The sequence below is a fragment of the Erythrolamprus reginae genome, chromosome 1 (assembly GCF_031021105.1).
Source record: "Erythrolamprus reginae isolate rEryReg1 chromosome 1, rEryReg1.hap1, whole genome shotgun sequence".
Lineage (NCBI taxonomy): Eukaryota > Metazoa > Chordata > Lepidosauria > Squamata > Dipsadidae > Erythrolamprus > Erythrolamprus reginae.
The window spans coordinates 87,469,484-87,491,745 of NC_091950.1; the positions used below are offsets into that span (position 1 = coordinate 87,469,484).

The 22,262-nt window shown below is 39.0% G+C and overlaps 1 protein-coding gene across 1 annotated transcript in view; it reads right to left on the bottom strand.

Moving 5' to 3' along the window:
* UBR1 (ubiquitin protein ligase E3 component n-recognin 1) overlaps positions 1-22,262 on the bottom strand; it is an 88,045-nt gene that overhangs the window by 48,442 nt on the left and 17,341 nt on the right. Inside the window, exons 6-19 of the mRNA XM_070757812.1 lie at positions 21,708-21,849; positions 20,916-20,978; positions 20,628-20,751; positions 19,642-19,749; positions 17,285-17,373; positions 16,155-16,253; positions 14,422-14,579; positions 11,277-11,376; positions 8,944-9,072; positions 5,747-5,933; positions 3,503-3,564; positions 2,146-2,256; positions 279-344; positions 89-190 (exon numbers count right to left, since the gene is read on the bottom strand). Coding sequence (XP_070613913.1) covers positions 89-190; positions 279-344; positions 2,146-2,256; positions 3,503-3,564; positions 5,747-5,933; positions 8,944-9,072; positions 11,277-11,376; positions 14,422-14,579; positions 16,155-16,253; positions 17,285-17,373; positions 19,642-19,749; positions 20,628-20,751; positions 20,916-20,978; positions 21,708-21,849 — 1,540 coding nt within the window. The remainder of the gene's footprint in view (positions 1-88; positions 191-278; positions 345-2,145; positions 2,257-3,502; positions 3,565-5,746; positions 5,934-8,943; positions 9,073-11,276; positions 11,377-14,421; positions 14,580-16,154; positions 16,254-17,284; positions 17,374-19,641; positions 19,750-20,627; positions 20,752-20,915; positions 20,979-21,707; positions 21,850-22,262) is intronic.

A 22,262-nucleotide genomic window follows, 5' to 3' on the forward strand; every position in this document is an offset into this window, starting at 1 on the left:
TCTGGCAAACAACATTATACATGAAGCATGTATGGACTGCTACATAATTTGGTTTTCAACAGTAGTATGAACGTAAAAGTCTTTTTACCTGATGTTTAGGTTGTACTGTCTTCTTAAAGGCATTAAGCAGTTCATATCGTTTGAGGACAAGCAAAAGAAAACTATTTGGATCCATAAATGCTGCCCCAATCTATGAGAGAAAAATATTATAAACAGTACTAAAAAAATTAGAACAGATATACAAGAAGCAGTTACTAGAAGATTAAAAATATAGTCACCTGCAAGAGAATTATGTCCTTATCATACATTTCTTCTCTACATTTAACATCCTGATAATAAAACATCTGAAAGGGGAAAAAAAGTTGAATACATTTTAATGCATGGAGTTGAGCGTTTGTTTTTATAGAATAGAATAGAATAGAATTTTTATTGGCCAAGTGTGATTGGACACACAAGGAATTTGTCTTGGTGCATATGCTCTCAGCGTACATAAAATAAAATATACATTTGTCAAGAATCATGTGGTACAACACTTAATGATTGTCATAGGGGTCAAATAAGCAATGAAGAAGCAATATTAATAAAAATCTTAGGATATAAGCAACAAGTTACAGTCATACAGTCAACATGGGAGGAAATGGGTGAAAGGAATGATGAGAAAAACTAGTAGAAATAGAAGTGCAGGTTTAGTAGAAAGTCTGACAGTGTTGAGGGAATTATTTGTTTAGTAGAGTGATGGCGTTCGGGGGGGAAAATATAAATATAAATATAGAATTAGAATTTCAGTTTAAAAATGTCCAAAATAATTACAATACAAAGTCTCTAGCACAAGAGATTGGACAAAAGGAAGCTGGTTTCAAGACAAGAGTTAGTCAGTTATCAACAGAAAATGATCTCTATCTATTCTCTCACACTCTGTGCCAAATAATATCTCCCACTTTCTCATTGAATAGCTTTTTTTGTTCGGAAACATGTGGAAACCAACTCACAAGCTCGGAGGATGAACTGTCACCCTGTTAGTATTTTGTGTTGCAGAAAGATTAAGGCTTGATTTGCAGCTGGCTGAAGCGTAGACATCAGAGGGTTATTGTTAATGGCGAATATTCTGAGCAGGGACAGGTTACAAGCTGTGTGCCACAAGGGTCTGTTCTGGGTCCTATTCTTTTTAATATGTTTGTGAGTGACATAGGGGAAGGTTTGGTAGGGAAGGTTTGCCTATTTGCCAATGACTCTAAAGTGTACAATAGGGTTGATATTCCTGGAGGCGTCTGTAATATGGTAAATTATTTAGCTTTACTTGATAAATGGTCAAAGCAATGGAAACTGCAGTTTAATGTAAAATAATGCACTTGGGGAAAAGTAATCCTCAATCTGAGTATTGTATTGGCAGTTCTGTGTTAGCAAAAACTTCAGAAGAGAAGGATTTAGGGGTAGTGATTTCAGACAGTCTCAAAATGGGTGAACAGTGCAGTCAGGCAGTAGGGAAAGCAAGTAGGATGCTTGGCTGCATAGCTAGAGGTATAACAAGCAGGAAGAGGGAGATTGTGATCCCGCTATATAGAGTGCTGGTGAGACCACATTTGGAATACTGTGTTTAGTTCTGGAGACCTCACCTAGAAAAAGATATTGACAAAATTGAACGGGTCCAAAGACGGGCTACAAGAATGGTGGAAGGTCTTAAGCATAAAACGTATCAGGAAAGACTTAATGAACACAATCTGTATAGTCTGGAGGACAGAAGGAAAAGGGGGGACATGATCGAAACATTTAAATATGTTAAAGGGTTAAATAAGGTCCAGAAGGGAAGTGTTTTTAATAGGAAAGTGAACACAAGAACAAGGGGACACAATCTGAAGTTAGTTGGGGGAACGATCAAAAGCAACGTGAGAAAATATTATTTTACTGAAAGAGTAGTAGATCCTTGGAACAAACTTCCAGCAGACGTGGTAGATAAATCCACAGTAACTGAATTTAAACATGCCTGGGATATACATATATCCATCCTAAGATAAAATACAGGAAATAGTATAAGGGCAGACTAGATGGACCATGTGGTCTTTTTCTGCCGTCAGACCTCTATGTTTCTATGGTACTTATGACTTATATTTGTAAAAGCAAATACATTCATGGCCATTTGGAGAATACCTGGCTGATTAGAGACAGTCCATTCCTTTTCCACATTTCTGCAGCTACCTGAGCAACCAATGCTAAGCAGCGCAAAGGATATTCCACCAGTAGCTGCACCTGGAATTCTTTCTAAAAACAATGCAGAAAATATTATTTTTAAAACAATTACACTTTGCAAAATTAATCATAGACAGCTGAAAAACCACTGAAAAACCAAAATCCTTTTTTGTCTGAAGATGACTCGTGGATTGGAAAATTGCCTCAAAAAATAGCTGCAAAGTATTTTCCCTTCTTTAAAACTCAAGAGGACTAGATACCACAGCCACATTCCCTACAGGCCCATCAGATTTTCCTAACGTTTTGATCCCAACAGTAGTTGTTAACAACTGGTCTTTTGTGGCAAAGATGCACAATAAACATCAGGCTACTGTTTCTTGGCCTTTGGTAATTAAAATTTTGCATGCTATTGTTGCAATGTTATTTACATTTTATATGAAATGATATATAATGTCATCAGTGAATTTAAGTGGCCATCAAGGCATTTTTCACCCCCTTCAATGGATACTATTCACCACCTATGTCCAGGGCCAGGGCCTAAATGCAAGGCTATACTGAATTTGGAAAATAAAAACAATGAAAAATGATGCTTAAATTTTGTGGATCTATTTCAAACCAACAGGGAAGGGTTACAATTTCTTCGCAGAAAGATATGCATTGTACAAGGATGCTTGTCAGTTTATCTCTCTCATTAAAGGCCAAAGCAGTTAACTGCCTATTAGCATTTGGGGTTGATATGAGACCATCAATGTTCCTTATCATAGATTATGTGACTCCTTTGGGCTTACAATGTAGGATAATTTGAAGACTGGACTTTTACTTTGTAACTCTATGTGGAACTGTAATTAAGACAGCGTATTAACCCAGTGTGGAATGCAGGATTAGTCCTTTCTTTCTTTCTTTCTTTCTTTGTCTCTACCTCCCTCCCTCCTTCCTTCCTTCCTTCTTTCTTTGATTTTTATGCCGCCCTTCTCAGACTCAGGGCGGCTTACAATATGTTAGCAATAGCACTTTTTAACAGAGCCAGCATATTGCCCCCACAATCCGCATCCTCATTAACAGTTATTATAGTTATTATTAATAGTTCATTACTCTTCTGTATATTTTTAGCACTTTTCCTTCAAATAACTCAAAGCAGAGCATACTCTACTTTGTCCTTCAACTGTATCCAATTGTATTACTATAATAAAGATGATTAAAATTTAGCGGATGGCTAAAATAAGTTTTTATAACTAGACAGTGAATTTAAACTGGTATATGAACAAAAAGATCTAGCACACTAACCACTCCGCCTGATTGAACTGCAGAAAATACTTACCGATGAAAGAAACTCATGGAGTCTTGAAATTATTCCCGTTTTGCTCAACTGTATATGCAAACCTAGAAAAGACATTACCCAGAGATTTCATTTTTCAGTAAGGGGGAGATAAAAGACCCACTGGTTATCACTGTGCATTGCAAAATTACTTATATGCAAGATTTTTCATATCAAACATATATTTGCCAGCAAGTGATTAAGAATGCGGCCCCAATTAAGAAGAACATTTTAAAGGTTACTTTAAATATTAAATTGTTAATAAAATTGTGGTATAAAATATAAGGATCTCTCTCACATACACACAAACATATGCACACACGCACACAGGATAGATGGAAGGAGAGAATTTCCCTAAACAAACATACACAAAATACACAATGAATTGTTATTATTTGGCACTTAAGCTCTATTAATTGCATTTATAGGGATCATGTAGCTAATAATATACATGACAACAAATATACTTAAATATAACCTACACTTCAGAAATCTAAAGCCTTATTTCTATCAAATCTGAGCAGACTTTAAAAGGGAAAATCAATTGTCAGCAATTAGTTATAGTTTATTAGATTTGTATGCCGCCCCTCTCCGAAGACTTGGCGGGGGGCTCACAGGCCTATACAATTTATGCATGGTATGTTTGTGTGTATGTTTGGTTTTTAATAAGGGTTTTTAGTTATTTTAAATATTAGATTTGTCATATGCTCTTTTATTATTGTTATTAGCCACCCCGAGTCTACGGAGAGGGGCAGCATAGAAATCTAATAGATAGATAGATAGATAGATAGATAGATAGATAGATAGATAGACAGACAGACAGACAGACAGACAGACAGACAGACAGACAGACAGATACCGTATATACTCGAGTATAAGCCGACCCGAGTATAAGCCGAGACACCAGTTTTTGCCATAAAAAAACCTGGGAAAACTTATTGACCCGAGTATAAGCCGAGGTTAGAAAATGCAGTGGCTACTGGTAACTTATAAAAATGGAAACCAATAAAATTACATTAATTGAGACATCAGTAGATTAAATGTTTTAGAACATTTATTTTAAAGAAAACCAAAATTAGCTCTGTAAATTTAAAAGAGGGTAAACGAAAGCAATCTGGTAATAACAATAAATTAAAAAGTAAAAAAAGTAGCTCAATCAGCAACCAAGCTGAAACCTATTTCTAACCCTAACCCAGGGCTCTTTAAACTTGACAGTTTTAAGACTAGTGTACTTCAACTCCTAGAATTCCTGCACCAGCCATGCTACTTCAGGAGTAGGAGTTGAAGTCCACAAGCCCTAATCTTTCCAGGTTTGAAGACTCTTGCATTTCTAACCCTAACCCAGGGCTCTTTAAACTTGAGTTTTTAGAAGCCTGGAGAGAGTTAATGCTGTTTTTCCCCCCTCCCCCTCTTTAGCTTGCTGGCTGGCTTGTTGGCTTGATCTCCCACCCCTGATCCTCCCTCCTCCTCGTCTCCCTTTATTGCCCCATGTGTTGTGCAGGGAAGCAGATTTGCTAAAGAGATCCACTTGGGAGGGCAACAGGGAAATAAGGCGGAGGAGAGCCAGAATAACCCACAGCCGCGGGAGAGGAGTAGGAGGAAAGAGCTGCCCTCCTCCTCCTTCTCCTCCTTCCCCTGCTGCCGTACCAAGTGGATCTCTTTAACAAATCTGCTTCTCTCTCCGGCTGGAGGCTTCTAAAGCCTGGAGAGAGTTCATGCCGTCCCGGTCCCCCCCCCCCTTTAGCTTACTGGCTCTCTCCTCCATCTCCCTTTATTGCCCCATGTGTTATGCAGGGAAGCAGATTTGCTAAAGAGATCCACTTGGGACGGCAACAGGGAAATGAGGCGGAGGAGAGCCAGAATAGCCCATAGCCGCAGTGGGAGGAGTAGGAGGAAAGGAAAGAGCTGCCCTCCTCCTCCTTCTCCCGTACCAAGTGGATCTCTTTAACAAATCTGCTTCTCTCTCCGGCTGGAGGCTTCTAAAGCCTGGAGAGAGTTCATGCCGTCCCCGTCCTCCCCGTTTAGCTTGCTGGCGGGGCGCCCTCTTGTGGTGATTCGGCGCCCTCTTGTGGTGACTCGAGTATAAGCCGAGGTTGGGTTTTTCAGCCCATTTTTGGGGCTGAAAAACTCGGCTTATACTAGAGCATATACGGTAGATAGATAGATAGATAGATAGATAGATAGATAGATAGATAGATAGATAGATAGATAGATAAATAAATAAATAATTAACCAACAGGCACTTACCAGCTAGCATCCTCGACAATGGGAGATGGATGCTCACAGGATCCATCGACACCTTGAACCGTTTGCATTCCAAAGTATGGCCACATAAATTGATCACTGCTTTGTCCCGGGAATAATTATTGGCAGAGTTGTTACATCTCATTATTGCTGCATAGCACTCCTTATAAGCTGTAACCAAGAGCTCTTCCTGGAAATTACATTATTTTTACAATAATAGTTAATGGTATGTGTAGCACTGAATTTATGGTACAATCACAGTAACTGTGTTTTTCTGCAAACAAACTTGGCGGATATGTATGTCAGTGATTAAAAGTAAAATCATGGAGCATTAAATTTTAACAAAATTCTACTGAACCTATACTCATTTTTTTAGTGAAAAGCAAACATTTCGGTGAATTCTAGCAAAAAAGCAACACTTTGTACCAAACTATTTTTAAATTTCGGTTTTAAATTAAAATATCTATTTAACTGTACTCTGAGAAATGCAAAGCTTTATAATCTATAATTTTTGAATTTATTAAAAAATGTAGTGGCATTTTCTATAGATTTGTGCAGGTAGTCCTCAACTTAAGACCACAATTGACCTCAAAATTTATGTTACTTAGCAAGACATTAAATGAGTTTTGTGCTCTTTTATGAGGTTTTTTTTTGCAACAGTTGTTAATTGAATCACTGCAGTCTATAAGTTAGTTCGCCCAGGTTCGCCTGGTGCACCAGTTGCAGCCCTATTTGGACCGGAAGTCACTGCTCACAATCCCTCATGCCCTCATCACCTTGAGGCTCGACTACTGTAACGCTCTCTACATGGGGCTACCTTTGAAAAGTGTTCGGCAACTTCAGATCGTGCAGAATGCAGCTGCGAAAGCAATCATGGGCTTTCCCAAATATGCCCATGTTACACCAACACTCCGCAGTCTGCATTGGTTGCCGATCAGTTTCTGGTCACAATTCAAAGTGTTGGTCGTCACCTATAAAGCCCTTCATGGCACCGGACCAGATTATCTCAGGGACCGCCTTCTGCTGCACGAATCCCAGCGACTAGCTAGGTCCCACAGGGTGGGTCTTCTCCGGGTCCCGTCAACTAAACAATGCCGCTTGGCGAGACTCAGGGGAAGAGCCTTCTCTGTGGTGGCCCTGGCCCTCTGGAACCAATTCCCCCCAGAGATTAGAATTGCCCCCACCCTCCTTGCCTTTCATAAGTTACTTAAAACCCACCTCTGCCGCCAGGCATGGGGGAATTGAGATACTCTTTCCCCCTAGGCATTTACAATTTTATGCATGTTATGTCTGTATGTATGTTTGGTTTTTTACAATAATTGATTTTTAATTGTTTTTAGTATTGGATTATTATTATATGCTGTCTTAATGCTGTTAGCCGCCCCGAGTCTCCGGAGAGGGTCGGCATACAAATCCAATAAATAAATAAATAAATAAACCTGGCTGTAAAATGAACCTGATTTCCCCATTGACTTTGCTTGTCAGGTGGGTCGCAAAAGGTGATCACATGACCTCAGGACACAGGTATGAACCAGATGCCATGCATCTGAATTTTGATCACATGAGCATAAGGATGCTGCAAAGATTGTAACTGTGAAAAACAGGTCACTTTTATCAATGCCTTTGTAACTTTGAATGATCACTAAATGAACTGTTGTAAGTTTAATGTTTAACAAGATATGTATGCCGCCCAACTCCAGTGGACTTTGGGCGGCTAATAACATATAAAAAACAACATACAAATGACAGTGTCAGAATAAAATGTAAAAAACAGTCAATAACCCTATTAATAACATTCAAACATTCAGTCATTCCTGGTCCAAGGCCTACCAGAAAAGCCAGGTCTTAATGCAGTGGTTCTCAACCTAGGGGTAGGGACCCCTTTGGGGGTCGAATGACCATTTCACAGGGGTCACCTAAGACCCTGAGAAAAGACAAATTTCCCACGGTGTTAGGAATTACAACTTCTATTCTGGCGCCCTGGAACCTATTTTTACAATCCGACCAATCAGGCGTTGACAGTGGGGGTGTCCCTCTGACCCTCCTGCCAATCAGCTTAAAGCTCTGTTGGGAAAATTGGCGCTAGACTTATGGTTGGGGGTCACCACAACAAGAGGAACTGTGTTAAGGGGTCGCGGCATTAGAAAGGCTGAGAACCACTGTCTTAATGGCTTTCCGGAAGGCCGGCAGGGTAGGGATAGTGCGAATCCCCGGGGGGAGTTGATTCCAAAGGGCTGGATCTGCCACAGAGAAGGCTCTTCCCCACAGCCCCGTCAACCGACATTGTTTGGCAGACGGGACCTGGAGAAGGCCAACTCTGTGGGCCCTTATTGGCTGCAGGGAAGTGTGAGGTAGTAGGCGGTCCCACAAACCGGCTGGACTTAAGCCATAGAAACATAGAAACATAGAAGACTGACGGCAGAAAAAGACCTCATGGTCCATCTAGTCTGCCCTTATACTATTTCCTGTATTTTATCTTAGGATGGATGGATGTTTATCCCAGGCATGTTTAAATTCAGTTACTGTGGATTTACCAACCACGTCTGCTGGAAGTTTGTTCCAAGGATCTACTACTCTTTCAGTGAAATAAAATTTTCTCACGTTGCTTTTGATCTTCCCCCCAACTAACTTCAGATTGTGTCCCCTTGTTCTTGTGTTCACTTTCCTATTAAAAACACTTCCCTCCTGAGCCATGTAGGGCTTTAAAGGTGATAACCAACACCTTGAATTGCATCCAGAGACCAACTGGTAGCCAATACAGCTTGCAGAGAGTTGGAGTTATACGGGTGTACCTTGGTACTCCTACTATGGCTTACACGGCTGCATTTGAGAACAAGTTGAGAACTACCTGTCATGATCTTAAGAAATGCCATTCCCAAAAATAAGCAACATTTAAAAATGTATAAACCACTTGTTCTACCCACAAGCTACCAAAATCAGAACCTACACGTATAATAACGGTCTTGTGGCAAAGAAATGCTTTTACTTTTTCCTAAGCAACAATCATTCAAGAGGCCTTTCAAAGTTAACTGCTTTTCACATTTCAATTAAAATATCCCGTTTTTAAGAATTTCCAAGGAGGAAAAAAAATGAGTTAAAGTAGAACAGTCATGTTGATCAAGCCTCGAGAGAGAGGAGTCTACTCATAAGAAACTCCAACTATCCCGATCACTGCAAGTCCTTTCTACTATGCAGCTTACATCACAGGCACACCACTCCTGAAACATCAAGAGAATGTTTTTCAACTGCATCTGGATTGTAATGGCTGCTTCCCAGTCAGGATCCACCTCAATATGCTGCCCAACTTGTCGCTTTATTTCTTCCATTCCCTGTAACAAACCAAGATCCAGATAACTCAAGTCAAAAGTACTCAGACCATAAGACCATTAAGACCATAAGCGTAAATAAATAGATATGGAAGTATCAATTGAATTGAGGGAAAAATTTTTTGAATGAAATGTGACAATGCAATAGGGCATGTTATTTTGTTTCTTCATACTTGCAGAATTCACTGGAATTCATTATACTGAAAAAAAGTAATTTATAGTCACTTATTGTATTTTTCAGATATAAGACACACTCCCTCCCCACAAAAGAGACTGAACATTTGGGTGTGCCTCATACTCCAAATAAAATAGAATAGAATTCTTTATTGGCCAAGTGTGATTAGACACACAAGGAATTTGTCTTTGGTGCATACGCTCTCAGTGTGTATAGAAGAAAAAGATACATTTGTCAAGAATCATGAGGTACAACACTTAATGACTGTCATAGAGGTCAAAAATAAGCAATGAAGAAACAATCATTATTAGTAAAAATCTTAAGAATACAAACAACAGGTTACAGTCATACAGTCATAATTGGGAGGAAATGGGTGATAGAATGAGAAAAAAATAGAAATGGGTGATTGATGAGAAAAAATTAGTAGAAATAGTAGTGCAGACTTAGTAAATAGTTTGATAGTGTTGAGGGAATTGTTTGTTTAGCAGAGTTTTGGCGTTGGGGGAAAAACTGTTCTTGTGTTTAGTTGTGTTGGTGTGCAGTGCTCTGTAGCGACATTTTGAGGGTAGGAGTTGAAACAGTTTATGTCCAGGATGCGAGGGGATGTAGCTTTTTCTAAGCCTTTTTTTCAGCCCCAAGAAGTAAGGCATTCTGTTTGCCTGTTTTCATGATGCTCCCTCAACAATCAGTTGGGCTTCTGGGCTTTAGAAAACTTTTTTCAGCCGTAATGAGGTGCTAACCAGTGAAGGATCTTCAAGCGATCTTCCCCCTTTTCTTCAGCCCCAACAAGGGGCTAACAAGTGAAGCCATCTTCCTTGCTTTGCTAGCGAAGTGATCTTCCCTTTGCCTGCTTTTCTCATGAAACTATTTTTTATCCCCAATCAGGGGATAAAAAGCAAGCACACATGCTGAAAAACAGCAAACTAAAGTGCTGAAGCTGACCAGACTAATGAGTAGCCAGACCTGGTGTTGTGGTTGGCTCTGGCCCAGCTCCTGCCCCAGGGAATGGGGAGGTGGATGCAGGGGAAAATTCAACATGTCACAGGCCTGTGTTATTGCCGACAGAATCAGTTCAGAGTTTATTTTCCTCGGACGAAGAAGAAGATGGGAGTGACTCGGCAGAGGAGGGCTTGGCACACAGCCAAGGCAGTCAATCTTCCTTATCTTCTATAGCTTCAGATGATGACATTTTGGATCCGTGCAAGCGCAGAATTATGCGTAGAAGAGGCCAAGTAAGAACATATTACAGGAAATAAGGGAGGCCACCTGTGTTTGGGTGGGGCTCCAGTAATTAGGACTGCTGCTATAAATAGCAACATGTGGTTTAGCCATTGTGGAAGAATATCTGCTAAGTACTTATTGACTGCTTAAGGGAAATTGTACAGACTACTTGGTTATTTTGGGAAGAGTGCTCTTTGCAATACAAAAAGAGTGCTTAGTTTATTTTGACTTTTGTGATAAAGAACATTGTTTTGAATTTTCAAACGTGTGTATGTGTCTGAAATTTGTATCCTTGAATTTTTGGGAGGCTTCTATCAGAGAGCCCGGCAGAACACCTGGGAGGCAGATTAATTTTTCCCTATTTTCCTCCCCAAAAACGAAGGTGTATCTTATGCTCCAATGCGTCTTAAATTCTGAAAAATACGGTAATAGAAGCAGAGTTCCTTAGAATCATTTTAAGAGCAGAGGTGGCACAGTGGATAGAATGCAGTACTGCAGGTTACTTCTGCTGATCACCAGCTGCCAGCAGTTTGGTAGTTTGGGTCTCACTGGCTCAAGGTTGACTCAGCCTTCCCAGGTCGGTAAAATGAGGACCCAAATTGTTGGGGGCAATATGCTGACTCTGTAGACTTCTTAGAGAGGGCTGTAAAGCACTGTAAAGCGGTATATAAGTCTAAGTGCTATTGCTATTAAATCATATAAATGCAAGATAACAATAAAATATTAGAGTACAGCTACACCGGAGTATACTATTAGCCACTATACTAAGCATCATTTGAGCGTAATAAAAAGTATAGATTATATACTGTACCTGCATACAAGAAAGAATCTTCAGGAAAGATTTGAACCCTTCCAAAAATTGTTGTCGTAATTTATCTGTCCACATAGTAGGCTTACTGATTAAAATATACCTATTGTAAGAAATAAATGTTTCTTTAAAATTTAGCATAGTTTCACAGCATAAAATTTGCAGAGTTGATACTAATTTTGCTTCTGAGATGACTATTATCGTGGGAGATCTGAAACATGGCATGAGATAGAAAAGACTTTCTTTAAAGATATACAGTATATTTACAATCTATATATTGTAAGAAATTACTTTCTTTACAATATATAGGAAGGGACTTTGATTTTATGATGGCAGTGACAGCAAGACAAATATTCTTCTCAACTGTCTACGGCAGGGGCCTCCAATCTTGGCAACTTGGCTGAGGAACTCTGAGACTTGAAGTCCACAAGTCTTAAAGTTGCCAAGGTTGGAGACCCCTTGTGTTGTCCCAAAGGTGCTTCTCCCCCGCCCACCAAGAGGCAACTGGACTTTCTGGTTTTTCTTTGAAGATGTTTCGCTTCTCATCCAAGAAACTTCAGCTTCTTCTGATCTGAAGAAGATCAGAAGAATCACAGCGGCTGATAAGGTCCCACAGAGTTGGCCTTCTCCGGCTCCTGTCGACCAAACAATGTTGCTTGGCGGGCCCCAGAGGAAGAGCCTTCTCTGTGGTGGCCCTGGCCCTCTGGAATCAACTCCTCCTGGAAATTAGAATGCCCTCCACCCGCCTTGTCTTTCACAAATTACTCAAGACCCACCTATATCGCCAGGCATGGGGGAACTAAGACACCTCCCCCAGGCTTTTATATTTTATGTTTGGTATGTATGTGTTGTATGGTTTTAATTGTTGGGGTTTTATATATCTTTTTCTTTTAATATTAGATTTGTTCTACTGTTATATTGCCTTTTATTATTGTTGTGAGCCGCACCCAGTCTTCGGAGAGGGGCAGCATACAAATCTAATAAATTATTATTATTATTAATTATTATTATTCTTCCAGCCAAGACTACTTTACGCACAAAAATGGAATGACATTTTGATTCCCATCATGGATGAATGGCTACAAAAGTATTTATTTATTGGATTTATATGCCGCCCCTCTCCGAAGACTCAAGGAGGCTAAATACTTTTGTTTACAGTGGTACCTCAAGATACGAACCCCTCGTCTTACGAACAACTCGTGATACGAACCCGGGGTTCAGAAAAATTTTGCCTCTTCTTATGAACTTTTTTCGAGTTACAAACCGGCGTTCGGAGACTGCTGGGAAGCCGCGCGGCTGTTTTAAAAGGTAACAGCCGGGCGGCAGGGCTTCCCAGAAGCCTCCCGAACGCCGGTTCATAACTCGAACAAAGTTCGTAAGAAGAGGCAAAATTTTGCTGAACCCCGGGTTCGGTTCGGGAGGTTGCTGGGAAGCCCCCCAGGCCGGCTGCGACCTTTTAAAACACCCGCGCCGCTTCGCAGCTGTCTCCCGAAACCGAACGCGGAAGTTCGGCTTTAGCGTTCGGCTTCAGGAGACAGCTGCAAAGCGGTGCGGGTGTTTAAAAAGGTCGCAGCCGGCCTGGGGGGCTTGCCAGCACCCCCCCGAACCCCGAACTTTTGCCGAACTTCCGGGTTCGAGGGGGTGCTGGGAAGCCCCCCAGGCCGGCTGCGACCTTTTAAAACACCCGCGCCGCTTCGCAGCTGTCTCCCGAAGCCAAACGCGGAAGTTCAGCTTTAGCGTTTGGCTTCAGGAGACAGCTGGGAAGCGGCGCGGGTGTTTTAAAAGGTCGCAGCCGGCCTGGGGGGCTTGCCAGCACCCCCCCGAACCCTGAACTTTTGCCGAACTTCGCCGAAAGCCGTTTTTTTGAGGGGGGTTTTTTGGTTGCACGGATTAATTGACTTTACATTGTTTCCTATGGGAAACAATGTTTCGTCTTACGAACCTTTCGTCTTACGAACCTCCTCCTTGCACCAATTAAGTTCGTATCATGAAGTATTACTGTATTTGGAAACTGCCCCTGCACCTTGTGCCTGAGGTGGAAAAAAATGAAACTTTGATTTTGGTTTTACTGATTAGATTGTTATTATAGAAAAACCTAGTTTAATATGGAAAAGTAAAAAGTTGAGGCTTAATGTTAATGCCGTAGTCGACAGCAACAGAGGGAGTTAAAAGTAAACATTTCCCCCCCCTCGCCCACTTCCACACTTTCCCTCTCCTGTTTCCTATTATTTGCCATTTTATTTTTGTATTTTAGATTATAAACTAACAAAAATAGGCAGTTCAGAGTTGGAAAAGCTTCTTGGGATGAGAAGCAAAATGTCTTCAAAAAAATCTAGGGAAAAAGCATCTTTAGGATTCATCTCCACCGCTTCAATATACTGCCAGAATAATTTAATATATTTATTATTTTATTGAACATGGTTATAAATCTTAGAAAGTGCCGGATTCAAGATACTATTCGGTTTAAGCGTAGTACTCTTTGTTAAAATTTGCCTAACATTATAGCTGTTCATTTGCAATTTGAATTATAACTTTTATCCAGCCGATCCTGCAAGCACTGCTGATATTTCAAGTGTTAGTTTCTGTACATCTAATTTATTAATCTATATGTGAAGTCAAGTGTAGAGGAATACCAATGTTTTAAACAAGCGGACAAGAATCCAGAAAAACCTTTCCTCTTTTTTTTCCAATAGTTGTAAGAGATATTAGATGTATAAATATGAAATATAACTTTTAGTTTTAAAATCTCTATCCCGTGATTTATTCAACACTTGCTTTTACCTATCCATACTACCAATTTTGATGTAAGGTAATGAGCTACTAAATTTAAAACTACTGTAGTTCATATTCTTAACACAGCTCCACTGTACACTCGCCCACCCTTTTCTTCCTTTCTTCTTCTCTCTTCTCTTTTGTTTTTTTTCTTTTCTCTACTTTCTCTCTATCCTTTCTTTGTAAGTCTATATGTTTACTGATTGTTGTATTTTTATATTCAGACATATCGTTCAAATTCACGATGTAATGTATTAGGTTTCAATTGTCAACTGTTATTATTGTCTTTTATTTATTTATTGTTATTAAAAAAAAAAGAATCCAGAAAGGTATTTGCAAGATGAAATACTTCTATGCTTTTAATACGAAAACTTACTTAAGATCATATATGACTGCATATACTCGGCCCAATTTCTCTTGGCTGTAACCCTGGAAATTGAATTTGCCATTTTTATCCAAATATTTTGGTAGTTCTTCTAGAAGGGTCTCAGTTATGACTGTGATGACATTTTGTTCTTCAATGAGATGGCGGGCCTGAAAAGGGAAATGTATTCAAAATCTAAAATACATAAGACTGCATCTTTATTCATTATTCCTATTCGCATTAAAAACAAAAGATAGCATAATGACCTGTCTCTATTCATCCTGATCATGCCTTTTGAATACAGGTAGTCCTTGACTTATGACAACAATGGAATCCAAAATTACTGTTGTTAAGTGAATCAGTTGTTAAGTGAATCACGGCAATTGATAGGTTCATAACCTGGTTTGTTAAGTGAATCTACCTTCCCCATTGACTTTGCTTGTCAGGTCAGAAAAGGTGATTGCATGACTTTGGGACACGGCAATGGTCATAAGTATAAACCAGTTGCCAAGCATCTGAATTTTGTTCACATGATAATGGGGATGCTGCAAAAGTTGTAACTGTGAAAAATAGTCATGGGTCACATTTTTCAGTGTCATTGTTAACTTTGAACGGTGACCAAATGAGCTGTTGTAACTCGAAAACTACCTGTAGAATGGTGAACCTTGGCTACATTCCTATCTGTCATATTTTAAATTATATTTCATGAAAAGTTATCTTCCATGCAAGATAAAACCATCTCTCATAAGCCCTCTTTGTGTATTATGATGTCTACAGATTTCAACATGTGAGGGCTTCCTGATATCTCTTTCCTGCCTATATCACTAGAGTAACATCTGCCATGAGTAGAGTAACTACTAGAGTAAGAGCCACTGAGTAATAGCAACTCCGCCATTAGAGTAACAGCCTCCCCGAGTCCTCAAAAAGGGGCAGCATATAAATCCAATAAACAAACAAACAATAAAAAACATAGAAACATAGAAGACTGACGGCAGAAAAAGACCTCATGGTCCATCTAGTCTGCCCTTATACTATTTTCTGTATTTTATCTTAGGATGGATATATGTTTATCCCAGGCATGTTTCAATTCAGTCACTGTGCATTTACCAACCACGTCTGCTGGAAGTTTGTTCCAAGCATCTACTACATCTTTCTTCTAGAAGTGTTCATTCATTGAGTGTGGAATATCAACTGAAGGAAAGCCAATGTGTATACAACTGCATGTATGATGGCTTCCATGGGAGCCAAGACTCTAATTAAACTTGGAGTGTGAATATTTGTAGGAAAATGATACATTCAAAGAATGTATGCTCCAGATTTCATAGAGGGACAATAAAGAAGAAGTAATTTTAGCTAGATTAAAGCCTGCTATGTGTCTTAGTATATGCTTGGCCCTCTGGATTTCATGTCATTTATGACCACGGAAAGGAAAAATACTTCTGTTAAAGTTTAGGGCAGGGGTGTCAAACCCAAGGCGCCAGAGGCTGGATCCGGCCCACAGGGTGCTTAGATCAGGCCTGCAAGGTCACTCTGGAAACAGCAAAGACTGGCCCACGGTGAAAATAGAGCTCAGGAGCCCGTTTTTGCTGGCAGAGGGCTGGGCCACCACAGGCACCCCCAGCATGAGTGGTGTCGAGCTGGCCACACATACTCCATCCCATCCCAAGGTCAGAGAGAACCCTGATCCAGTCCTCAATATAATCAAGTTTGACATCCCTGGTTTAGGGGGGAAACAGTATACATACCAATGTTGGTACAGTGAATATCTGAACTGAAAGTGCTGTCACAGAAAACTGCCTTTCATGGTCATCACTGATATATTCTCTCTGCAAAGCTTTGTAATGCTGTGAATACACAAATACAAAGGAAGTTTATTGACTGGATTATGATATGTAAACCATCTGAAGAGTAGAAATTGGACAAATGAAATATCTACTTCCACTCAGGAAAATTTACTTCACAAAATCAGGAAACTATGGTGAATAGCATTTGGTAAAATGGGACACATCTGGAGAGCAAAATGGATGAGAATCTAGGATGAACATTAATTTTGAAGTTCCATTTAATTAATATGATTAATATAATTCAACCCAAAGTCATTTTCTCATGCTATCATTTTAAAAATTAAGATAAAACAGCAGATAGATTAAAATAAAGCAGCAGTTTTGTATCTGCACCAAGGCATGTAAGACCACACATGCTCCTTGAAGTTCTGGTTGTGTACCTCTGCATTATAACTTGTTATAGAATACAATAAATATTAAAGTATTTTATATTACAGCTCTCAGAAGATAGTTACCGAGTATAAGACACATCTTCCCATCCCTAAAAGTGGGTGAAAATGGGCGTTTTGGTCCTCCTGAACCCTCTGCATATCACATTTTTGCTCTCCTCAGCCCCCAGAAGCACAGCCCGTTTTTGCCAAAAATAGGCCTGTTTTGAGGCTCCTAAGCTCTTCGCGTGACACTTTTTCGCCTTCCCCAGCTCCCAGTAGCATTCTGCAGTGCTTTGTACGGCTCGTTTTCACACAAAAAATTGGTCAGTTTGGGGGCTCCCAAGCCCTCCAAGCATTGTGTTTTTGCCCCCCTAACCCCCAGAAGCACTCTGCAGACCAAAAAGGGCCTGTTTTTGGCAAAAAATGGCCATGTGGAGCACCGCATAGTGCTTCTGGGGCCTGGGAAGGCAAATATCTGATGCGTGGAGGCCCAAAACTTTTTTTTCTTGTTTTCCTCCTGTAAATGTAGCTGCATCTTATAATCTGGTGAATTTTGTACTCTGAAAAATATGGTATTTTTTTTACCAATCAGATAACAATTTAAATATGAAGAAAAAATTTACTACTGCAAGGTGAAAGATAATACATTAGATAAATTACCTTAACAAACTCCATAGCAAAATGTTTTTTATACTCCATTTCCATAAAAAAAGTACTGAAGATTAGTTCATGTAAAATCTTTCTTGCTCCTGGAAAAATTCATAACATTTTTTCACTCAAAAACATTTCATTACAAATTAATAGATTTTTTAGTAAGTGCAATGCTTAGATAAAAATGGAAAATCTATTTAAGATAAACTGCTAAACTGCTATTAAAGCCTGAATCATCTCAATGAATAACCTTTGCTAAAAGGATATCACCCTTTGTAGAAACTAAATAAAGTATCTAGCAAATCTGTTTTAAGCATAATAATGGCATATTTATGAAAGTTTTATTCCACTGGCATGTAAACCTATTTAAGTGAGAAACCAAATCATTAAAGAATAGATCAAACTACTTTAGAAGGGGTAACCTATTGGTCAGATGTGTTGGAAAAACCACCTTGGAAGGAGAATGAGTGGAAGCCTCAGAAATATCTGGAAAAGACAAGAAGTCCAAGTAGGACAGCAAAGAAAAAGCTAGCGGCGCCTAGGTGAGTAGACTATAATGATCTTGTGAGTAGAAGACACACTGTACTGGGAGTCAGTCCTGAGGACCATCAGGGAAGCTGCTCAAAAAAGACTGAGGGAAGATGGACACCACCCAAGAATAACTGCACATGATGTCAAGAAAACTCTCTTGGAGTGAGATCTGATAAAGGCCACGGAGAAGCAAAGGGCTCAATGTCTCAAACTACATCCAATAGACAATGAAACAGCAGGAAATAAAGAGCAGAAGAAGAGCTAATACAGTGATACCTTGTCTTACAAACTTAATTGGTTCCGGGATGAGGTTCTTAAGGTGAAAAGTTTGTAAGACGAAACAATGTTTCCCATAGGAATCAATGGAAAAGCGATTAATGGGTGCAAGCCCAAAATTCACCCCTTTTGCCAGCCGAAGCGCCAATTTTTGCGCTACTGGGATTTCCCTGAGGCTCCACTCTATGGGAAACCTCACCTCTGTGTGATACTGCAGGGGAATCCCAACATCGCAAAAATGAGCACTTCGCTAGCAATGGAAGTCCGGAGGTGGGGTTTCCCAGCGAAGGGAGTTTCAGTGAAATCGCAGCTTCACAAAAACACTGAAGTCCTTGAAACCCCACCTCCGGACCTCTGTGTTTTTGCAATGCTGTGATTTCACTGAGGCTCCCCTCACTGGGAATCCCCACCTCTGGACTTCTGTTGCCAGCGAAGCACCCGTTTTTGCACTGCTGGGATTCCCCTGCAGCATCACAAAAACACGGTGGTGGTGGGTTTGTAAGGTGAAAATAGTTTGTAAGAAGAGGCAAAAAATCTTAAACCCCACACAACTGAAAGAAGAAAGGGCACAAGGGAGTATCTAATAGACAACTTAGCCCCACAGCCAGCAAGAAAAGGCTAAAAGCTGCCATGACACCAAGCTATGACCAAGAGTAAGAGAGAGAAGGCAGAATATCATACCAAGAGAACCTAACAGAAAGTGCCTGGAACTTTGACAATAGGGGAAGAGAGAAAGATGTTTCAGGGTTAAGAAAAGCTAAGGTGGAGATGAAAAAGAATGAACTGGTAAGCTAAGAAGGTCAACCAAAATTAGAATACAGGAGTGCTTTTAAACGCAGGCAAATTAAGTTGTTGCCGAATACAATTGAAATAATAGCACATGACCCATTACAGAAATACAAAGTAAAGATAAGCTAAACGTAAAGTCATGGGAAATTTCTACAGCTAACTGGAGCTGTTGAGACCAAAGAATGAAAGGCAAGGAATCTACAAAATACAGGATTACTATCTTAGGCTTTCTATATCAGTGTTTCCCAACCTTGGCAACTTGAAGATATCTGGACTTCAACTCCCAGAATTCCCCAGCCAGCAAATGCTGGCTGGGGAATTCTGGAAGTTGAAGTCCAGATATCTTCAAGTTGCCAAGGTTGGGAAACACTGTTCTAGATAGATTCTAAATAAATTATCTAAATAGGAATAAGTATCTAGAAACAGAGTATAACACATATTCATTAAATGAAAAGGCACTTTATTATTAATTAGTAAATGAAATTTATTTGTTGGACTATGCACAGTAATAAATAGTATTTATTATCGTCACATGTTCTGCCTAGCCTTGTCAATGCCTAAAAGGATTCGATTAAAGGAAACACTGTACCCCTCTCGAGGAAAAACATTTGACACAATGACTAAAATAAGAAGTTAAGGGTTTTGTATTATTTTCTACGACCATAACAGAAGGTTCAGCTATTTTATTTCTTACAGGGGGCCACCAAATGCTTCTAGAAAATTATCAGCTGGAAACTGTCCCACAGTTGTTTCCCCAGGATTCGATTTACCTTTATAAAGTTTTGCATCCCACAGCATCAGTGTGCTTATAAGACAAGGATTCCCTGAACAAACTTCTTCTTGTAAACATATTTTACAGAATATCTGACGAAAATCACCTAAAAGAGGAACATGTAATATGAAGGTTTAGATTGCTGAAAGATTGAACTGAAATCCTTAGGAAAAATATCATGCAAAAAATCTTCACATATAGCAGAAAGATATATCAAATGTCCTTGCTCCCATACTGAGTAATTTTATACAATTATTTTCATGTTTACTCCTGTAATGATTTTGCAACAATAATCAATGATACAATGCAATTCTTTTGAAGAAAAAAGGTACAAGAACCCTAGTGGCGCAGTGGTTAGAACACAGTACTGCAGCCTACTTCTGCTGACTGACAGCTGCCTGCAACTTGGCAGTTCGAATCTCACCAGGCTGAAGGCTGACTCAGCCTTCCATCCTTCCGAGGAGGGTAAAATAAGGACCCAGATTGTTGGGGGCAATATGCTGACTCCGTAAACCTCTTAGAGAGGGCTGCAAAGCAGTGTGAAGTGGTACATAAGTCTAAGTGTTATTGTTATTGCTGCAAAGGTTCCTGAAGATCCTTATCCAAACAAAATGGATTTAGCCCCAAATTTTGATCTAATTTTATTTGAGGGTGGGGATAAAGAAATATGCCCAAACAACCCATAAATTTGTCCCTTAAACATCAAGAAAAAATAAAATAAAATAGGCAATCTTTCATCCACCTTTGGACGGTGACCCCCAACAAGCTGTTCAAAATTCAGTGTGACCCTCAAGCCAGGAGAAGTTTTACGTCACCGTTTTAAGGGATGATGGTTTAGCAGTACCAGAAAAATAGTTTTTCACAGAAGAACAGAATCATTTTTAACTGGTTTTACTAACAAGGAAAATATTTGCCAAAAACAATAAAGCTCTTATTCACTATTTTGCAATCCACGCACAACACAAAATAATCTAGGATACTTACTTGAATAGCTCATAAGTTTGTTTAACCAAGAACCAAGACGCAAAGCAAATTTCTGATGAGCCATTACATCTGCATGAAGAACCATCACATTAAGAGGACCTTGGGAAACATTATTTGAATGTTTCTAGAAAATAAGAATATTAAAAATTCGAATGAGAATACAAGCATTCTATGGATAACAGTTGATAAAACAAAAAAATGGGATTAAAATCAAGGAAAATCATCTCTATGAATATATCTTCATAAATGTACAGAATAGTATACATATTTTTTAAATTCTATTGTTACCTTAATCTCCTCTTTTGCTTCCTGACAAACAACATATGACCCCTTCTTAACAGCCTTCCGACCCTGTATAATTTTTTAAAATAAAATAAAATTAAAATAGAGATAGACAGTTAGACAATGTTATTATAGTGTGTGCAAACAAAAAGCAAGACCAAAATAGAACAGTTGCTTTCAGGCTGATTTAAATGGAAATGGTACAAATATTTCATCATTTTGTATTATAATTTAAATTTGAATTAGCTTTTGTTAGATATAAATCAACATCCATGACTTTTAAAACTGACAAATAACATTAACATTATTACAGAGATAATGCCATAATGTAGCTCTTTTAAAGAAATAAATTCACTGTCGGAAATTAGCATATGGCCTGGATGGTCACAGGGCTTTAAAAATATTCTTATATTTTAAAGAAGAGAATCTGGTATGGGAGCAAAAAAATAACCAGCCCTGTTCATTCACTAAATTTCTAGAATAATTAATCCTGCTAAAACAATAATAAAGGTGTCAACTGACTTAAAAGAAAACTCATTGTTCTGAAAATTGTAAGTCTATAACAAAATTTACCTTAAGAAGTCAATCTAATATATTGATTATAGTGACAACTTAGAATCCAATAATGAACACTGCAATATGTTACACCAATCTGTGCAAGAGAGAACTATGCAGCAAAACAATTTCAACATTTATTTTAAAAATGACAATGTCCTTCATCCTCTATCAAGTTGGATACCACAGAAGATAATAATAGGAATTCACACACTTATTTCAGAAATTGTTTATACTACTAACCTCTTTATCTATAGCAGTGGTATATATCTGGGCTTCTCCAAGATCACACCCAAGAGTTCTTTGTAGACTATATATAACATGATCGTAAGAATGATGCTCATCATTGAAAAGGACACAATAGTGTTTGTCTGGCTTCTCTCTACTGTAAAAAAAACCACAACAACCCCAAAAGATGATTGATGACCCATGAGAAGAACTGAAATAACTTCCAAGTTAAAGTTGGCCACAGGAATAGCACAAACTACAAATAAACGTATAGTAAATAGTTAAACCAAGAAATTCATCATTATGCATACTTGCTTTCAAAAACACTCCCAATTATATTCAAGAGTCCTTGAGTCAGTTATTCAGCATTATATAGGATGTCCCTTCTTATTTAGCACTCAGAATTAAAGGACATAAATTATTTATTATTATTATTTATTAGACTTGTATGCTGCCCCTCTCCAGAGACCCAGGGTTTTCTTTGTAACAAGTAGCATTATCTTTCAAAATTAAACAATCTCTATACTACTATGAGGCCTTAAGTATAGAAAGACTTTTAAGTACCTTGCA